Source organism: Vespa velutina, chromosome 7, assembly GCF_912470025.1.
Source record: "Vespa velutina chromosome 7, iVesVel2.1, whole genome shotgun sequence".
Classification (NCBI taxonomy): domain Eukaryota; kingdom Metazoa; phylum Arthropoda; class Insecta; order Hymenoptera; family Vespidae; genus Vespa; species Vespa velutina.
Genome location: NC_062194.1, coordinates 89513 through 109533, shown reverse-complemented (window position 1 = coordinate 109533; position 20021 = coordinate 89513). Strand labels below are relative to the sequence as shown.

The 20021-nt window shown below is 39.8% G+C and overlaps 1 protein-coding gene across 2 annotated transcripts in view; it reads right to left on the bottom strand.

Annotated features, from left to right (window-relative positions):
• Positions 1-20021, bottom strand: part of LOC124950548 (laccase) — a 28500-nt gene extending 8479 nt beyond the window's left edge. Inside the window, exons 1-2 of one of the 2 annotated variants that reach the window (XM_047497396.1) lie at positions 19986-20021; positions 19328-19859 (exon numbers count right to left, since the gene is read on the bottom strand). In XM_047497396.1, coding sequence (XP_047353352.1) covers positions 19328-19439 — 112 coding nt within the window. In that variant the 5' untranslated portion in view covers positions 19440-19859; positions 19986-20021. Of the gene's footprint in view, positions 1-19327; positions 19901-19985 lie in introns of those variants that run through there. The other variant, XM_047497395.1, reaches the window with a different exon arrangement.

Sequence of the window (20021 nt, the reverse complement as noted above, 5' to 3'; positions counted from 1 at the left end):
GTAAATGGTTCGATCGCACACCTAATGGGCATAATGATACGTCGTTCTATCGTCAATCGATGCACGTTAAAAATGTTCCGTTACACCGCGCGTACCGCGTCCGAAGTATATGCTATTTCGCAAAAATAAAAGTCCTTGATGTTTTTGTCTTCGCGCTTAAACTCTAAATTAGGATTAAATTAAAATGTAATCTATAGTTGCGGACATTACGATTGATCGGAGAAAGGTACCTCGTTGTAAAGTCTTTCCGCCGGAGAAATGGAAAGTGCAAACTCGATAATATTCTGAAGAAAGTACTCGTAAAGTTCTTTGTTACTTCTAAAACCGACCATAGTAGATATTTGTAGTTGTGAATCTAATAAAAAGATTATTGCCGCTTACGCCGGTCGCGAACTTTTGAAAATTTACTTTACCATTCCTACAAAGTTTCTTCGAAGACGTTAATCGCACCGTCGTTCACGATTTATGCAAATAAGTTGGAGAAATTCTGTATGTCGTGTAGATAGGACGTTTGCAAATGAGCACGAACAATATCCTTATCACCTTATTTCCTTCGATAAGTAAGATAAGTTTCGTTATCGAAGTATTCGTACCGACCCAATCGGACAAAGTATGGCCCGTTATCGACAAAGTACGGCGCGATCGTGCTCGCTCGATCCTCGATGGACGCAAGAAAATCCATGATCTGTCCTCCTTCGCTCCGATCTACATTTCCGATCTTCGTTACGGTTATTGATAATGATTGATGCGATTTCACGATCGACAAAGCACGTTAAACGATTCGCTCGAGCGAATATAATCAAGAGAGAAATGTTTATCTCCCTTCTTAATCGCGATATTATTTACTCTTGATAAATAATACGTATATTTTCGTTGACTTCGTAATATTTGCTCGATCTTTTTCTGTAAAATTCAATGAGAAAAATGAAAATTATAAACGCCACCTTCGGGCATTTCCATTCTCGCTCTCTTAGGGCATCGAAACTCTTCGATTTATGTACGGACAAGAATCGTTTGAAAAGGAATACCTATTTTCGTAGATTAATATTATTCCATCGCCTACGTCAGGATGATCGTTCTTGTTTGATAAACGAAACTGATAATCGGTATCTTTCATCCTCTCGGCATTTCTTCATTATTTTTCTATTTTTCATTAATATTTATAACGACTGCCAAAGTGGATATTTCTTGTCGTTTAAGTTTGATTCCGAAACTCAACCTATTACGTCGATACTTTCTAATTATTACTATCGCTAGCATGTCTACGATATATCACGTTGTAATAAGATATCTTTGCCCTTAACAAGCTGGACAGAATGTTTCGACGTTTGGTTCGCTCTCGCTCGATAAATTTTCGAGTAAAAGTCTTTCTCTCTCTCTCTCTCTCTCTCTCTCTCGAAAGATCGAAAGATCGAAGCTCGTGCGGCGCGTCGCATCGTGATTAACTGCTCGTAAAGAGAAGCGGCGAAGAAGCTTTTGCCGGACAATCAGCTTTTTATACTCTTTCTAAATCGCTAGAGTCGTATCGCGTATATAGAAATTGTCTTGTGGTCTTGGACGCGAGCGCGCATATGATCGTGCAATGTCGGTTTAACTTTCAAGATAATTCTGTTAAATATATGAAATTAGTCATCGTAGAAATTTAAACTTGACGTCGGTATCTTGATTTGCAAATGCAGCATACTGCAGTAGAAATATGCTTTCACATAGTACTGTATGAGTATGCATGCATAGAATATAGATGGATTATAGATAAAAGAAGCGATTGAATATCTTATTTAATTGTACGATAAACGTAGATTCTTCCGACTGGACGTTTTTACAATCGTCTCGGGTCCACTTGTTGCCAATCTAAATCGTCGTGCTTTCGAAAATCTAACGCTTGCCGTGATTTCAAGCTCGATCGATCAATTATCAAGCCGAGAAAGTATCGAGCAATAATGGAAAATTAATATCGTCCATTATCCCCTTTGATTTTTCACTTTCTTTTGTTTTACAGTCCAAGTAACTTTCCTAAAGCTATAGCTCTGTAAAAATTATCGGAAATAATGGAAATCGATCGAAAGCGAGAACGCTCTATACTTAATATCGGGCTATGAAGCTTCATTGGATTTTCCTGGATTCTCATGGGGGATATGTTAATCGCTAAAGTTTAAACCGCCGCGAGAAGAATTCTTTTTAGCAGTCAAATGAATTTCTCAATAATAATATCTCCTTTTAACATTACACGGTCAATTTTGCACGGTTCATTACCGCCGCGCTCTGCTCCTTTCGATTTTACTTGAAATTAGTTTTTTTTTTCCTTTTTCTTTTTGCACGTCGTGCCTTTTACTTTTAACAGATCGTTCGCAAGTGGACGTTCCATTGAGACCAACGTCTATTTTCATTCTTGCGAATCTTTCATTTTAACGAAGCGTTCAGATAGAAAAAGAAGAAAAAAGGACGCTCGGCTCGTAAAATTATTCTGATTACAGACCGCTCTTTCTTTCTCCGCTAACTTTTCTATCCGTATAATCGAATTTTAAGTGTAAAATCTCATTTCGTTCGAACGTTTCAACAGCTCCAAAATAAACTCTTATTCGATGATGTATAGCTTTAAGTAATTTCTTCCATCGTAAATAGCTTCGCTCGTATTCGTATTCGCTCTCTCCCTTTGAATATGCTACATTTTTCCTGGGAAAAAGATTTGAGGATGAAAATGAACAAATATCAATCTACTCTCTACATTATATTATCTATAGATCTATCAATAGGTAAGCGTTTAGGAAACGTTATTACGAGGTATACGCAGGTATATACTTGACGGATCAAACGAAGAGATAGAAAAGTAAGCCAACGCTGTAATCACGTAGGTCGTAGAAGTAACAGAACATTCGATCCAAGATAAAAATAAATATTCTCTTCCATATTTTAGGTCATGCGAAATCGATCCCTAGATGATTGGAAAGCTACAGTCTATAGTTATACGATTTTGACAATAACTCTTTTTTTCTCTCGTTAAATCGAGGAAATGGCCAACGTCGCGAGCGCTCGTCAAATAAAGAAAACGAGCTTCCATAGTAACGTAAATATTTACGCCAAAGTGCATATAGGAAAGAAAGTTTTTTACAAGATCGTATTATTTTATACGTAGATATGGGAAACGTCATAGCTGAACGCGTGTTACATCTAAAAATGTTTATCGCTCCAAGGACCGTGAAACGGCATGAATAATGTATTTGACGAAAGAGAGAAACAACAACAAAATATAATGTAGGTTCTTATTTTAATAGAAGGTAAAACGAGATCCGTCGATAAGAATGAAATCGGTCGATGAGAATTAGTTCATTTGAATAATTCCTAATTTCGTAAATGAAAAAAGAAAAAGTTAGTCTCCATGGAATCGTGTGGACATATCGAAGAAGAACAATCTTAACTATCTTATACTCGCGTGCTGTATCTACAATGATCTACCATTTGGATTCCAAAGAAGGACGCGCGTTCTTATTTCCGTTATGGAGTCGAGCCGCTCGAAGCCGATCTCTCTCTCTCTCTCTCTCTCTCTCTCTCTCTCTCTATTTGCGAGGACCGGGAACGCGTCTCACGAGTCATCAAAAACTATGTCACGCTTTCTGCATCACTCGAGTGGCACACGCATTGAACGCCGATGCGAACGAAATCGATCTAGCCGACCGATTGATTTATCGCCAAATGAAATCCGATCGTGCCGCTGGCCACGACGACGGTGGTTTTGCTCGCCTTCCGGATATAATACACATCTAATAGGATCGTACATGTGCATGTACGTTTAGATGCGTACGTGCGTACGTATAATAAGTACTTAAGGGGATATACTTAAAAAGGATGATTGACCGAATCTGGATAGGGGATGTGCGAAAGAAAACTACAGCGATTGTAGAGGAGACAGAGTTAATTGAACGAAAGTACGGAGTCCATCGACCATCGATGATCGATGATCGAGTCTACGGCTTCATAGTTATGGAAAGATGGCAGAGTGGTAAAGGTAAAATTCGTCTTCGAACGAATATTCCGACTCGATGCGAGAAAAGAGATGGAGAAATACCTTTTGGTCATCGCCTTTTGCTCTAAACGTTCTTTACGTTAACACCTGTTTTTGAATATCTGATAAGCGGTTGATCCGCTTCCTTCGATATGTTAAAATACCGACGAACGTTATCTTCCTTTTAAACGACAAGAAAAATGTCGTCATTTTATTTGAAAATCAATATCGTTGTTCGTATTATTAATATCGTTATTTACGATTCGGACAATAGGGGCATTTTTTTCCTTTTATAAAAATATAATATAGATATGATACTATCGCGCACGAATATATCCACAATCTCTATTCGAGTCTCAAGCCAATTAAAATGGTTCTTGTCTGAGTTAAGGACCGGTAAAAATTTCAAATTTTTAGATTCGTTCCTATTTTCGAACATTATCATCCGTTTAATCAAGCACGAGAAACATTGTTCGTCGATCTTTTCGTTCGAAGAGAAACTGTCCTTCCGAAAATGCGCTCCGAGAGATTCAAACGGTATCGCCCACTTTTTCTTTAGGCGAGCGATCAAATCAATTCGGCCGGTCGCGGCATGAGTTTAAAAGCTGGCCAAACTAGTTTCGCCCGGTATGAGCGAGGTCTACCGGTATTACTATCAATGTCAAGTGCACACACGCTCGATCGTCCAAGATCAAGATGCATGGCTCTCTTCCGTTTTAGATGGAAACAAAAAATAACGTACCGCTCGATGGCAAACGCTTTCTCCGAGGCCTCGTTTACGATCCGTTTCGAGATAAATCAGAAATGAATTTCATTATATATGTTGATCTTTGATCTGGATTCGATAAGAAAATGTTATTAATCATAATGGTTATTGTTAACGACGACAGGGTGAAACTAAATAAACTAATAAAGACGATTCGTAGGGTAAATTGTCAGCTAATTGACAATTGAAATTATAAAAATTCGATGGAATCGCTTAACCATGCGTGAGACGTCGTTGCACTCAATTACTTGAAATAGGACGACAACTTACCGACAACGAGAGAAAAGAAGATTAAAATCGACGTGATCGTGGAAGACGTTTCTCTTCCATTCTTACTCTTGCATACAAATGTGCCGTTTTTACGTTTCCTCAATGAACGTTAACGATGTCCTTGACGTTTTAATTGACCGTTCTACTATCCTTCCCGCGTAGCGAGAATCCAAAGCTTATCGAGAGACGCGAAGCTTATTATTATTGTTGAAAGAACGTAACGTTACATGATGACACGATTAATTAAATGATCGTGACAATAATCGGGCCCGTCTTCGCCATGCTTCGATATTACGATTTCCAATGTGATCTTCCAATCTCAATTCTTTATCATTGACTACGGAGTTTCAATTCTCTTGTTTATCTTCGTTGTTCATTATCGAAAGCTAATAAATCAATTGAAATTATGTAATAACGTTGCCACCTACAGGTATATTACGCCTATAATAGAATTCGTTCGTAGTCGACGTTAGAAAGCGTATGCTCGATTTCCGAGTCAAAGACTCGAGTTTAATCTTAATATCAATAATAAGGGTCGTTCGCATTAAGTTAAACGGCCATACGGACACGCGACTAACGAGAAGGCACGTGCGGCCTTTCACCAAAATTACCGTCTTTTATTCTGCATCAACATAACGTACCGCACGACGACAAAAGGAGATCGCGTCCGTTCGCATACTAAATTCGCATTCGGGATCTCTTACGGAATACGAAACGAAACCGATTAGACTAGCGATTACTAGCCTTCGCCGTCGTCGTCGTCGTCGTCGGCGTCGTAGTCGTAATGCCAGAATGAATTTGCGCTAATACTTCGTTAATAGTTAGGACTTCGATGGCTAGAACAATCTCGGTCCAATAGTTTTCTCATGCAAAGTCTTTTAAAAATATCGACTACAGATTAGGCCATTCAACGAAGCATATTAGAAATAACAAAGAATAACAAAGTTTAATCATTAGTGGATTTATTTAATGATCGCTCAATGAGCGAGCATTTCGATAAAAAAAAAAAAAGAAAAAAAAAGAACAAAAAGAAAACGAAAGAAAATAAAAAGACTTTCGAGAAGACGCTTTCGCATTTATCTCGTAAAACATTTTTATTATATCTCGGACGGCCTTAATAAAATAATTTCGTTTCGTGTAAAGCGCAAAACATAGACGGTTAGTAAATAAAGAAAGAATTAAAAATATATAAATGTTTTCGTGTGGTCGACGAGAAGACGCGTAAAAAGAGAATAAGAGAATTTGAAATATTTCTGCCATCTAATTTAACCGTTTGGAATAAAACTTTCCAGTCAAATCGTCTTACGGGAAAGTTGTTCGTGGCCAACGTTTCACGGTCTTCTGGAGGCCCACGTGTTACGACGAAAAAGCATATCGGTAGCATCTTATGTTAATAATCTGTTTTCACGTACTATACAAGGTTTTTTTTTTCTCCTGTTATTTTCAATCGAAAATAACAGGAAGGATTTCACGTCGGTGAAAAGCATACCTATCGACCGGTCGGTCGATTTCATCATCACCATAGAAAACGATTACGTCAAATTTCTACGAGATCCAATCGATCATAGATCGATCTATATTCTTTATCGAGCGTCGATATAGACATATTGTTGTTCCTTGACCTGTACCTTTACTCGCGAAGTTTCCAGTTTTACGAACGATAAAAAGAAACGTTCGAGGTCAATGCAAGGAACGAACGAAGGAAGAAAATTCTATTGCGAGTACGCGATTTTAATTAGCACTGCACACGAGATTATCTTGTTTCGGTCACACGCACAAAACTTTCCCCTCGTCGTTTCACTTTTGTCTTATTAGGTATCAACTATCCCGTTTAATACAGAATCGAATTATTCGATACCTATCTCGAGATATTAGAAATCTGAAATAGAAGGCGCATCTTGCAAATCACGATCGTCCGGTCAGCGGGATTATACTATCGTGCTGGCACGCGCGAACCAGACATAAATTTCAAGTATCTAACAATGCCTAATGCCAGCTGGTTCGATTATTAATAAGATGGACTTTTAATCGAAATCATTAGGCGTTAAATTATCACGAAAGTGAACGCTCGATCTCCCGTCGATACGTACTCGTGCGTAGCTGCGCGCCTGTCTATGCGTGCGTATCGAAATAATCAAAGGATCGATTACTATTATATGGTAGACTTTGAACTAGCCCATTCTTCACGCCCAGTTGAAATTAGTTTCCAACTTTCTTTCGGGCTAACGCAATTCTCGTGTCGAAGTATGTCTTGTCAGTGAAATTCTTACGAACCATTTCCGTTTCGTTTCTGGTACCATTGTATTAAGCTATAGCGCCGAGAACAAGCCTTACGTTCCGGCTTGTCAAACGTCACGTCATTAAACCCGTACGAGATGTAGACATAATAATCCAAACATCGCGGCTTGTTAACGCGACCCGGCCGAAGGCACCGTACTTGTCTACTTTTAAATTCAACTCCACGTCGAATAATTATTATCGGTTGATCGATCGAACGCCCGGAAGAGTTAACAGGTACATTGATTTCTTACGTCCTTAGGAGAGATTACGATGGAACTTGCCCGATACAGTGGGATATCGCGAAATCGTCGGGATAATCGAATACGGTCAACCTGTAAAACGGGAAAATTGGTATGTCTGGTATAAAAGTCGAGCGAAACGAAACAATACGGTCTAGTGATACGTGATGATTATGACAGAGTCGATGTTTTAGCTGCTTGAACGTTATTAATTTTAATAGCCGTGCAATAGTAATTATAGAAAGTACGCGTGGATAACGTAACGAGTGGATAAAGTAGCGAGAGAGAGAGAGAGAGAGAGAGAGAGAGACCCTGGTGTGCTCCAACTATTAATTATCACACCGAGTCTCTATCCGAGTCTATTCGAGTCTATTAATAGGAAGTGCGAATAAAGTTTGAGAAAGCAAATGAGCAAAATGAGTTAACGAGTCAACGAATCTTGAAGGTCTCGAAAATCATTAGGTAGAAAGGTGAAACATTACATAATCATCATCCTAATCTATGTTTCTGGAGAAAGTCGAAGGAAAAGGAAATATTTACGACCATCGATAGGATTTGATTCGTTCCAATTGCGTTTTATCTTATTTTTTCTCTCTCCTTAGACCGTAAAGCACTTATAAATTATTAATTTGTATACTCAAAGATACATTAATTAACGAATAGTCGAAAAAGAAGAACGATAATAGGACTGGTCAACGACGAAGTATAGTAAGAGGGTCCTCTCTCTCTCTCTCTCTCTCTCTCTCTTGTAAACGATACTCTCGGTCGGTACCTGACTTTTTCACAATTACTCGTCTCTCGCCTACTAACGCTAATTAATTGTACCAACAGCCGGTTTTTTTTTTTTTTTTTTTTTTTTTTTTCATATTATTAGAATCAAAATTTATAATAGAAAGAATCGGAAAGAGGTGGAACGAGACACCCTCCCAATAATAGTATCGTTCGTCGACAGAACGACACGTCGCCTCGATTAATCTTTCCGTAAGAGCAATCGTCTCTTACCAATAGCGTCTTATACCATTGGAAATGGACATAAGGAATGGTAAGTCTATTGCGCTATATGCGCACTTTAGAATGGCCGACGTACAGATCGCCACGAGCGTTGCTTTTCCCCATATCCCGAGCTCGTTAGATTAATCGAGATAAACGAAGGCGCAATCTTAAAAGCGTGGGCGTAAGATTTTTATCTCCTTCGCTATTCTCCAAAACGATTCGATCCGATCAGCGCACAAGTTTCTTATGTACGTAATGTTTTTTTTAAGGAAAACCTCATTTATTTTCTTCCGTCGTGCTTTATCGAGATACCGGATTCTGGACCAAGGAGTGGTACGCCTTTTCTATCGTTGTCGTATTAAATCTAACGCAATAGAAGTACATACATAGCTATACGTATGCGCATTTTCTTTACGTCTATTCGGTAGTCGAGGAATTCAGAACGGGAGAAGATCAGCCGTAGTAAATACTCCCAACGGGCATAAAATCTTATTTTTTGCAAAGAAAAGAAAAAAAGGAAAAGAGAAACAAATTCCTATTATGCTTACGTCGAATCGGACAAAGATTTTATTTCTATCGAGGGAAACGTTGTTGTTTACCGTTCATCAAACATAATTTTATAGTGACGCCTGTTTTTAATCGACCGAAAATATTTGGTATAAAACCGATCAAGGATGACATTCGCAAACGATACAATCGTTATCGATCTATCAGTCCGATTCAAAGGAATCTTAGGATCGTCCCGATCGACAAATCTTGTCGCTTCATTGATTAAATCTGATCCTCGTATCATCAGCTCAATATCTGATCTAAATGATCGGGTCGCTCGTCGCTATTGCACTTTGACATATCGCTCGTACGGTGGGTGTGCTGACAAAGAGAAAGAGGGCGTTTGGGAGAGAGAGAGAAAGAGAGAGAGTGAGTGAGAGACGGGGGAGGGGGGGAAGGATACGGAGGAAGAGGTAGATGAAAACAAAGGCGAGAACAAACGAAGATAAAGAGAAAAAGAAGAAGGATGGATGATAAAACAATGGAAAAGGAGGTAGGTCAGCACTTTCATCGGCGCTTTATGTTCGTTCGTTCGTTCGCTCCCGTCGCCCTCGACCGCAAGAGACAACTACTAAATAATGCGCGAGTGGCTCCTACGGTTAATGGTGCTCCCGAGCTGGCTAGGTTTTCCTTTCTGTATGGATTACACTTTGGATTATTCTCTTTGAATTATAATATTATGATGGTCCATCGATTAAAGTCTTTGATAACGGGCTCTGCCTGTGAACGGCATTGAAAGTACGTTTCGTAAAGGAAGAGAAGAATTCATTTTAAATGAAAATTTATCTAATACAAATCGTCTATATAATTCATTGACTTAAAATCCAGTGAAGAACCGATTTGACGTTCCGTGAATAGTATTTGTGTGGGTGGGTAAGACTGATATCGTCCGTGTAAAACCTCCAAAAAATCCTTTTAAAACTCGTATTTATTTCGCTTTAATACTTACCGAGATGGAAATCTTACTTTCTTCTTTCAAATTAGATTTAGTTTCGATAGAAACTACATTCACGAAATATCACAGAGGAATTGTAATCGTAATGAGAATTGTAACTGAATCTAAGACAAAGTGTGTCTTAGATATATTTTATGAATGAAAAGAGAAAAAAGTGTCTGGTCGACGTGCATGGATTCGCACGAGCAAAAAAAGCGGACGAAGGATTTTTCTGTCTCGCGCTATATAATTCGTTTTGGAGTTTCCGGGCCGGCAATCATCTTGAAACAATACACAAGGAAAGCGCGGCAGACGAGCCTTCACTTCTCTACGACCGATTTCCTAATACACGATCCAGGTTATTTCAATTCGCACGACGTGAGGGATTAGCACGCCGTTCACGAGGGGAAGAACGTGAGCGTAACGACGTTCAAACGTTAAGTAACGATTACCGTGGACGGCAATTTTCTTCATCAGATTAAACTTCTTTCCGAGCTTATTGTCCAACCGCCGGTGAAATGTCGCCGGTACGAAAATTGTACTCTGTCGCCTCGTTAATGACGACAGGGAAAGGAGAGAGAGAGAGAGAGAGAGAGAGAGAGAGAGAGAGAGAGAGAGATGGGGAGAAAGAAAATGACATAAGAATTGTCACCAAGAATCGTCACACGAGTAAAAGATAGACCATGGATATATAGTATGGCGTACCTAGTACGACACAGTGAAATCGCGAAATCGCACAAGGCATTTATTATATTCCTCCCTACATACAGTGGAGCAACTGTCGAGCGGTATCCTATTAAACGCAGGAAGTGAGGCAAGTAGCGGACTTATAACGGCGGATCGTTGTATTTTCCCAGAGTCCTGGCTCCATCGTTCGTCCGCTCTGATTGCTAATTAAAATGCGTATTTAAAATAATTCTTATATTTATGCGTGTAATCTCAACTTTCTCACTTCTATGTACATATGTAGGCAGCAATATTTACATGGTTCAACCTTTTTTCTTCTTTTTTCCCCCTTTTATTATACGCACGTCTACATATTTATTTAGTAAACAAAAAGAGATTAGTAAAAAGGTAGGAAACACTGTAATTCATTTTTTAAACATTCTGGATCAAAGTTACGTGAAATCGCTTGAAAAAAGAAAAAAAAAAAAAAAAAAAACAAGAAAAGCATGTATTATTAGTCAGTACTTTACTCTATCATGTGACATTTGTTCCACACTACCGAGGGATTCTAATTGAGAAATCCAGGAAGTGCCTCGGTGGAGAGAAGGAAACGCTTACTTGCGAGGAAGGATATTTTAGAAATTCAAACGGTACTATCACAACGACTCTCCTCTTAACGATCCTCCTGAATTCGGTCGCGATCGTCGGGGTTGACGGAGAGTAAAGATTTTCCAGACATTTCTCATGGCCGGAGCTCGCCGACTCTCGGACTTTTCTTACCACTTTGTTCTTGCCATTTTATAAGAGCGACGTCGTACGAACCTACACGCTGTTCGATATCAAGTACCTTTCGCTTTTCCTTCAGCCGAACCGAACAGAGGAAGAGAGAGAGAGAGAGAGAGAGAGAGAGAGATGAAAACTCAAGGTGATCTTTCTTTTCCATTTACAGGACTCGCTGACGCTTTGGACTAGTCGGGACCAGTCGTAACTTACCCCGACCATAAGCAGTCATCTTAATTGCGAACGTTTAAACGATAGAATGTTTAGTTAAATTAATTAACTTGAAAATATCCCTTTGGGTGTAGTTCCTCTTAGTACCAAAGATGCACCTTCGCAACCAAATTCATAAAGTATAGACATGTTACGATATTATCTATTGGGCCGAGCCGAGATGTCGCAACGATCCTTAAAATATGAACTTTGAACAAAAATAAACATCGAGATCATGAGTTTATTAGGCTTCTCTGATAGTCACGTAGTCCGTCATAGAAAGAGTAAGAATCCCACTCGCTTCGGATCACCAAGCGTCGGCTTCAACGCCCTCGAAAGAATCGATGTTCGGTCTCGGTCGAGACACGCCTTTCTTCTTGCGGTTCGCCATGAGAAAGGGGCGAGAGAGAGAGAGAGAGAGCGAACGAGCTAGAACAAAACTGCTTTCAGCAATGGAATAGCAATCGCTAACCGGATGCATGCCACATAGTAAAGTACCTTTAGTAGTAGATACTCTTCCGCCGGAAGTGATCTCATTTCGCTCTCTTAGATTTGAATTATTTTCCAAGGTGATATCTCTTCGATTGATACGACGTTAATAAAAATAAAGGAAAAAAGAAATCTCTGAGAATCGTGTACTATATGAAATAAGGCGCGAGACTTACGGAAAACTTTCCCTCTCATAAACGTCGTCGCGAAGGTATGTCAAGTATCGAATAGAATTACTTACAGGAATAGACGATTAAAATTAGCACTGGTTTATAACGGCGCAAAGTAGGGAACACCTTTCAGGATTGATTACGAACGGCGCGTAGCTCGTTCTCGTGACTACAGCCGACGTACTCGAGCGCACGTCTTAAGGAACGGAAGGGGAAAGTGCGAAAGTCCGAGAACACTTACTTCTTCTTTCTTGCACGTACTAAACTTTGAAATATCGTCTTAAAGTTATTAAAAACGCAATGAGCGAGAAGACCTTCGGCTCGATGGAAAGGGAACGCCTGGAAAGACGTCGCGTCGCAACAACGAAGAAACCCAAGGATTTCTCTTTCTCTCTCTTTAATTCGTTTTCTAATGTCTCAAGAAAGTACTCGTTTATACGCTGCTAATTTGACAAAAAATTTAAGAATTTTAAAATAATTTTCTAATCATATTATGTATTTTCTAACCTTAATTACTAATTTGAAATTTATCATAGTATCCATCGTGTAAAGTAATTAAACATTTTTACATCAAAGGATAAGAATCGAAGAATTTTTAAGTTTTTCACGTTTACGTTCGCCAAAGGAAATAGAATGTTTCGGGTGAAATCAGTTAGTTAGCCATGCGAAACGTTCGATCGATTTGACGTTCCTCACGAGTGGCATCGATCGATCGATCGATCGATCGATCGATACTAAAAAGCGTTACACTAATCTTTCCGCCTACGCAAAAGTAACTTTCTCCGAAAAGATAGAGCTAGCTCGTTTCTTCGAGTTTAGATATCTATAATGTATCTATTTCGTTAACAAAAGAACACATCATATTTCTCCCGAAGCATCTCAATTCTTTCCAATTCCTCGTTTTTTCACCGTTTCTTATACTTTCGCGATGCTTGGCAATTATTCTTTCCGTTTCTTTCTTCGGACAATTGGCTACATAGACTTGGCTGTTTACGAGAAAGGGATGTTACGAAACGTCGGAAAGCAAAAGATCGGGGATGCCTTTTTTTTCTTTTTTTCTTTTTTTCTTTTTTTCTTTTTTCAAGCAATCGAACTTTCTACGATTAATGGCACAATGCGAACTTCAACTGTACCTCGACCAGGTACAGTTGTTTTGCTGCAGAGTTAACGAACGAAAATCAAACTTTATACATGCGTCAACTATTACTATTATTATTAGAAATTGGATGTCATGAGAGAATACAATATACCGCATGGTCCAGTGCTCGACGTGGAAGTAGAAAAAGAAGAAGACGAATTGAAAAGAAAATTTCCTCTTGAAAATTAGATTGAAAGATCCTCGATAAAATGAAAGACCCTCTCTCTCTCTCTCTCTCTCTCTCTCTCCGCCCTCCTCACCATTCTAATCTTTCCTAGACGCGCGTAATAACTTTGAACGCCTCCATCGTTAAGATCAAATCGTTCGCCGTCGTTCGATTAAATCTCGCACGAAATCATGTGCGTCGAACAAAGTCAAGCTATAATACACGTGCTCTTTAATACGTCCCCATTGATATAATAATGGGCTTTGATGAATCATTAACGTCTCTTTAACGTAAGTCACTATCTTTGGTACCGATCGTTAAAGGAATCGATGAATCGTTCGTTACGAGAAGATATGGTCTCGAATACGGTCGAACGTAGAAACGAGTTCTTAAAAGGGACCCTTTAAAAGGAACTCGAGTGTCCGTGAAACGAATAATTATCGATCGATCGCAAAGTTCGATTCCTCGTTGTCAACATTCGGCCGGCAATACGTTCGACCAAGATCGATAAAAGGGAGATGATATCTATTCATTTGGATCAATAGCTATCGACGTAACATTTAACGGTTATTTCCTCCTATTATAATAACGGACAAATCCGAAGAAATATTTCGAAGAAAGAAACCTGAATGGTGCGTTCCTGAATAAAAACGAGCGGAAGTGCAACGCCAAAGGGGAGAATTTTGATGCAATTTCCAATGCATTTAGCAACGATATTTCCGGCGGAGCTATGCCTATCTTTGTCGGCAAAAATACTCGAGTGCTATTTCCTTTCTCTCTCTCTCTCTCTCTCTCTCTCTCTCTCTCTCTCTCTCTCCCTCGATGCATATTTCATGCGGTTTCCTCTCGAGCGAATGTTTGTCCGTTCCTAATGTCGTTGGAATTCACTCGAGTCGTTTGACTCGGACATAAGATTAAATTACCGCAAGATAGTTATATCTACTTATATTCCAGTCAATTTACCGTCTGCATTTTTCTTCTCGACTCTTGTAAGAAACTATTCCGAGATGAAAGTGTCTCGACTTTGTACTTTGGTATATCGAGAACGGAGGAGAATCAACAATTCGATGCGTCTGTGAAATCAATCGGTGCAATTTGAAATCCATTAGAATCGATTTCTTCGTCGAAGGCTCGAACTTAGAGGTGGATGAGAGAGAGAGAGAGAGAGAGAGAGAGAGGATGCGTGACGTAGCCGCTGGCGCTTCGCTCTTGGTGGTTTCACCGTGATTACGATCCAACGATGTTGAGCACATCACGAAGACATAGTCTCTAAAGAGAAGCTGGATCGTTGGTTGATCACGAATACAGAGTGTTTAGTCCAGATAAGTAGTCCGATCGTGGTACTAGTCTACTAGAAAAGAAGACTAAAAAAAGAATAAAATGAGAGGTGACCGAAGTCGGTAAAAAAATCGATCGGTCGATTAACCACGATTTCTATGTTTTCCTATCTCTTCTCCTGCTCTCTAATTTGCTGGGGGAAGCTTCTAAAAGGAGGGAAGAGAAATAAGTCGAGAGGGAAAGAGAAGGAAAGAAGGAAAAAGAAAAAAGTGGTCTTCAAGTTCACCGACAGTCACATCCGGATACTCCTTGCTTTTACTACGATGATAGCAACCATCCGGTTTCTATAGGTGAAGTCCCATTTCCGCGTGCGAGAGAGAGAGAGAGAGAGAGACAAGCTTCATGTAATTTCGTTTAACCCTTGAACTCCGTGGTTGACTTTCAAAAATAGAAATTGAAATGACGCTTGACTTATGAGAATTTCTACCGTGCGCAAATAAGCCGGTAGTCGTCCTTCGGCCGTTAACTACCATCGTGCTACTACCATCATGATCCATCTTCTAATCTTTTAGCCAATCGCGGCACAAATTTATCCAGACAACAGCGACTAAGGCCGCTCGTCGATAATCCTAATAAAACGAAAGGAAAGAATTCTATAGCTGTCTAAGGAAAAAGTTCGATCGTAACTTCCATACTGTCCCCATAAATAGTAATATCTTTCGCACGAAACGTAAGATGACTCTTCCTTTGCTTCGTTTTACGTTTAATTATATCAGAAGATGTTGAAATCTAAAGAGAAAGTCGGCAACGCACATAGGCGACGCGCGCACGTTAAAAATCATCAAAGTCATCGGTACATCCTGATTTTGAAATTTTCAATCCTCATTTAATAATCCGTTTAACGAAAATCCAGATTAAAAAGCGAAGAACTTCTTCCCTTCTATTATTATTGGAGCTATATTTGATATAACGATATCTTTTATTTTTCGTTACAATTCTCGATTAGGGAGAAAGTATAGCGTCGATTTGATTAAGGTACTCGCCAAGGTACTAAAATACTTGTATGCGAGCGAGACAGAATGCGGTTCTGCAGCTTTGTAGCTAGACTATAAACGTGATTTTCCCACGTGCCTATAAAAGTAGCAATTTCAGGTGATTCCATACGACGCGGAATGAGTGGAATTTTCTCAATACCTGCCGAGTCGATACCTGCCTTTTAGGAATTCTTATTCGAGATTAAATCAATAATACTTAAGTCTAAGTTCAATCGAACGTTTAAGCGTTGCTCGATGGTACGAGCAAACAAATATCCATTATCGTAAAAATACGTAAATACGTAATGAATAAAATCTCATCTTATGCGTTAGATACGTTAGAAGCCTGTAAATAGCCATGGAACACGCTTGACGTCTACGTCACATTTTTCCCGTGTCATATTTTTCTCGCGGAAAGAACCGTTAAGGACGAGAGAGATTTGACTGACTGGTTTTCTGTTAGTCACACAATAGAAACGAACGGTAGATATAGGGAGGAAGAGACAATGATCGACGACCGTGAAAGGTGTCCCATAGACGAAAGCAAGGATAGTACTTGATGTACAATGCAAAAAGATAAGGAGATAGAACGATCTAGAACGGAAGAATCGTTGAACCGGTGATCGCGATTGCATGTAGGCGAACGACTGACTAGCTTATCCCGTTTATAGGGAACTGTTATATCCATTGGCATGCCGTCGCGTCTGTCCTACTCCACTGGAAATACCATATCTATCTGGCAATGCCAATGACTTATGCCGAGATAGTGAACAGCACTACGTATAAGTCATTAAAAATCTTTCACTACCAAACGTTTAAAGTAAAATTCGACGAAACTAATTCGATTTGAAAACGAACTCGTTTTACCTTCCTCACGATCTCATTAATTCGATCTTAAAAGCATTTCGATTAATCGTAGTTTCGAATCTCAAGAGGAATTAAAAACAATACCAAGGCAAAAAACGTTAAGATCGAAGGATCAGTTTTGCGAAGCAATTACTATTATTATTACTCCGCTCTAACGGGTAATGAAAATCACGAAAGAAATTGACCACGTACGCAATGTCACTTCATCGATACTTACTATTACCTCTAACTAGGCCACGAATGCAGTTCATTTTCCATAGATAGTTTCGCCTCCTGTCTGTTTTCTTTGTCCTTAACTATGTGTGTGCACGTGCGCGCGCACGCGAACCCGTATAGCCGATCGTTGAAATTCCATTAACCGGACGCCTTAACGTGTTATAACGGTCGAATAATCTTCATTCGTGGAGGAACAGATAGAAGGAAGTGAAAAGATTTTACGAGATTTTATTCGATTTGAATTTACTCTCGATCTCGTCGTACGCTAAGTTTCGAATGCTCGAGAAATGCTCGTTATGCTCGAAGGTGAGGAACAATCGTGACTGTCTCGACTGCTTTGCTTTCACTAATTTCGAATGCTTTGCCGAACGAAGACGAAGGAAACGAAGAGAAAAGAAATGAAAAAATGACGAAGAATGGACAAAATTTACGATCGAATGCTCGATTAAACTCTTTTATTACACCGAGTTCTTCGTAAAACTTATACTCGTTGGACTTGAACGCGAATAAGATGTGGAAACAAATCGAGAGAGAGAGAGAGAGAGAGAGAGCGAGAGGAGGGGGGTGGGGGGTGAGGGGAATTATCGTCGCAAGTCGAAATTTCGAAATTTATACGATCGCGATAACAAATAAATCTTTGTGGAATTGTTAAAGCAGGAGAATCGTTCAACAGGTGAAATGGCGCGAGCGAGTCAAGGCACAACGACCATAGATTATAAAAATGATTGCCACACGTATGGCAATTAGTCGCGCTTGCTATAATTATATAGCAATTATTTCCATAGCCGTTCGATCGTCTATAAAGCTTCTTATTATTTTATCGCTTAAAGTTCCTTTTATCGGGAATTAGATATAGCCAATGGAATTAGAAATTTATTTACCATTATTTGCCATTTATTTGCGAGAAAAAGAAATGTACAATAGGAGCGATACGCGCGTGTTTCTGTAGGTTACCGTTACGGTACAGTTCCCCCCCAAGAATCGAAAGTATTACTCTTAGAATTAATCAATTTTAGAACGCGCCTTATTATATATCCTTCGAGCGTCCTCAATATTCTACCATACGTATATTCGTTGTTCATCGGTCGATTGATACAAAACGTAGAGATAAAGTTTTTTTCTTTTCATTTGGGATGATTAATTGTAAGGTTTAAATAATCCATAATCTTCTGTATAAAGTCAAATTACGTTTAAATATCCCGAAGCAATTTGAATGACGTCCGATTTTATTCCGTAGGACCACTAATCGATAGACACGTGACGATGCCGTTTTGATTTATCTAGAGACGCCAGACGAGTCGGCTACGTCGATTCTACGAAAACCGTTATTCATCGTCACGTCCTATTATCGCTTCCCGTTAATTTTTTTTTAGAGAAATTTCCAACGCGTGAATTTATACGCGGAAAGGACGACGGTTTCGCTTACGATCGGTTCGGTCATAGAGCTCCAAATACCGTTATAACAAAATTCTCGACTATCGTATTACGAGGCGGATGAGAAAGCAAGAGAGGGAGAGAGAGGGAGAGAGAGAGAGAGAGAGAGAGAGAGAGAGAGAGAGAGAGAGAGTCCAAAAGCCGGAGAAAATATCAAAACGCTTCTTTGGAAATTTATGAGCGACGTCTTGAGAAAAAACTTATCGATGTTTCCCTTATTGTTTGTTTTCTTTCTCTCCTTCTTTTCCTTTTTCTTTTCTTTTTGCTTTTTGCGCAACGATATTTTTAATAACGCGGTAAACTTGAGATTGAGAAAAATCATCGAACGAAGACTCATCGAAAGAATCGAGGAAAAAACATCGAAGATACTTCCACGACAATATCCAGAGAAAACGTTCAGGATAAATTTTCCGCCGTGAACCTCTCTCTCTCTCTCTACGAGCTGTTTCCTCGCACATCACGGAATTGCACCGTTCAACGTCGTCCTTGTCTTCTTCCGCACGTTTGACACACTTCACTGGATTATTCGTGCACGCGGCACTTGACGTGCCAAAGACGCTCGCGAAACTGAACCGGTCTCGGCCGATAGGAAAAGGCACGAGGTGAAAAATGAGAGGAAGAAAAGAGATTACGCGATAGTCGAAGGAGACGAGAGAAAGAAAGAGAAATGCTGCAAGTGTAATCCAAAGATAGGAATCTTGACGGAGAACCGAGAAGAATATAAATGGAAGAAGCAAATTCTCGGGAAGCGAGGACAAAGCGATGGGGAGCAAGAAAAAAAAACTCGTGCGAGGCGCATAGAAGAAAAGCGCTGATAAGAAGGAGCTGATCGGAAGAAGATGACTCACCGTTCTTCCTATTTGCGCTGGACTGCGAGATGCGTACCGTGGCCATTGGACTGAGACAGGCTAGAAAAGCCGCTAGTCTTAGGGCCGTGCGTAAGTCTCGACGGAAGCCCATAACTGAAGTTCTCCAAATAATTCTCGTATCTCTTCTCTTTTTACTTCTCCTCCTTCCACCGATTGATTCTCTTCCTCTTTATTCCCTTTTCTTCCACTTGGCGACAATAATACGACGGTCGGTGAACCAAGTCGACTCACGCGCGCGCTCGCGCGCGGCTTCTACTTTTGCTCTCGGAGCAAATCCCCGATGAACGGAGACTTTCCTTCCGAAGCGTACTCGCTGAGGCACTGGCTCAGAGCCGACTGAGACGTCAGTTATAAACTTTGTGCCTCGTGCCGCTCGCTCTTATATCAAAAGCGGTCGCTCTCCTCGAGAATCGTCGTATCTTAACGAAGAAGTTTTCTTTCTCTTTTTCTCCTCTAAAGCCAGTTTATCTCCAAGTTGCGAACGTTGCTAATTCGTTTTTTCCAAAAGGCTCTATCTTACGAAGATCGGAGAAACGAATGATAGATACGGAGAAAGGTAAGATCGGTCGTAAGTGTAGAGGCAAAGCACTCTAGGCGAGAGCGTGAACCTAGCAAGTTGTCTTGCGCTAGAACCTACCCAAATCGGTCGATTCCAAATTTAATTTTCCCAAGG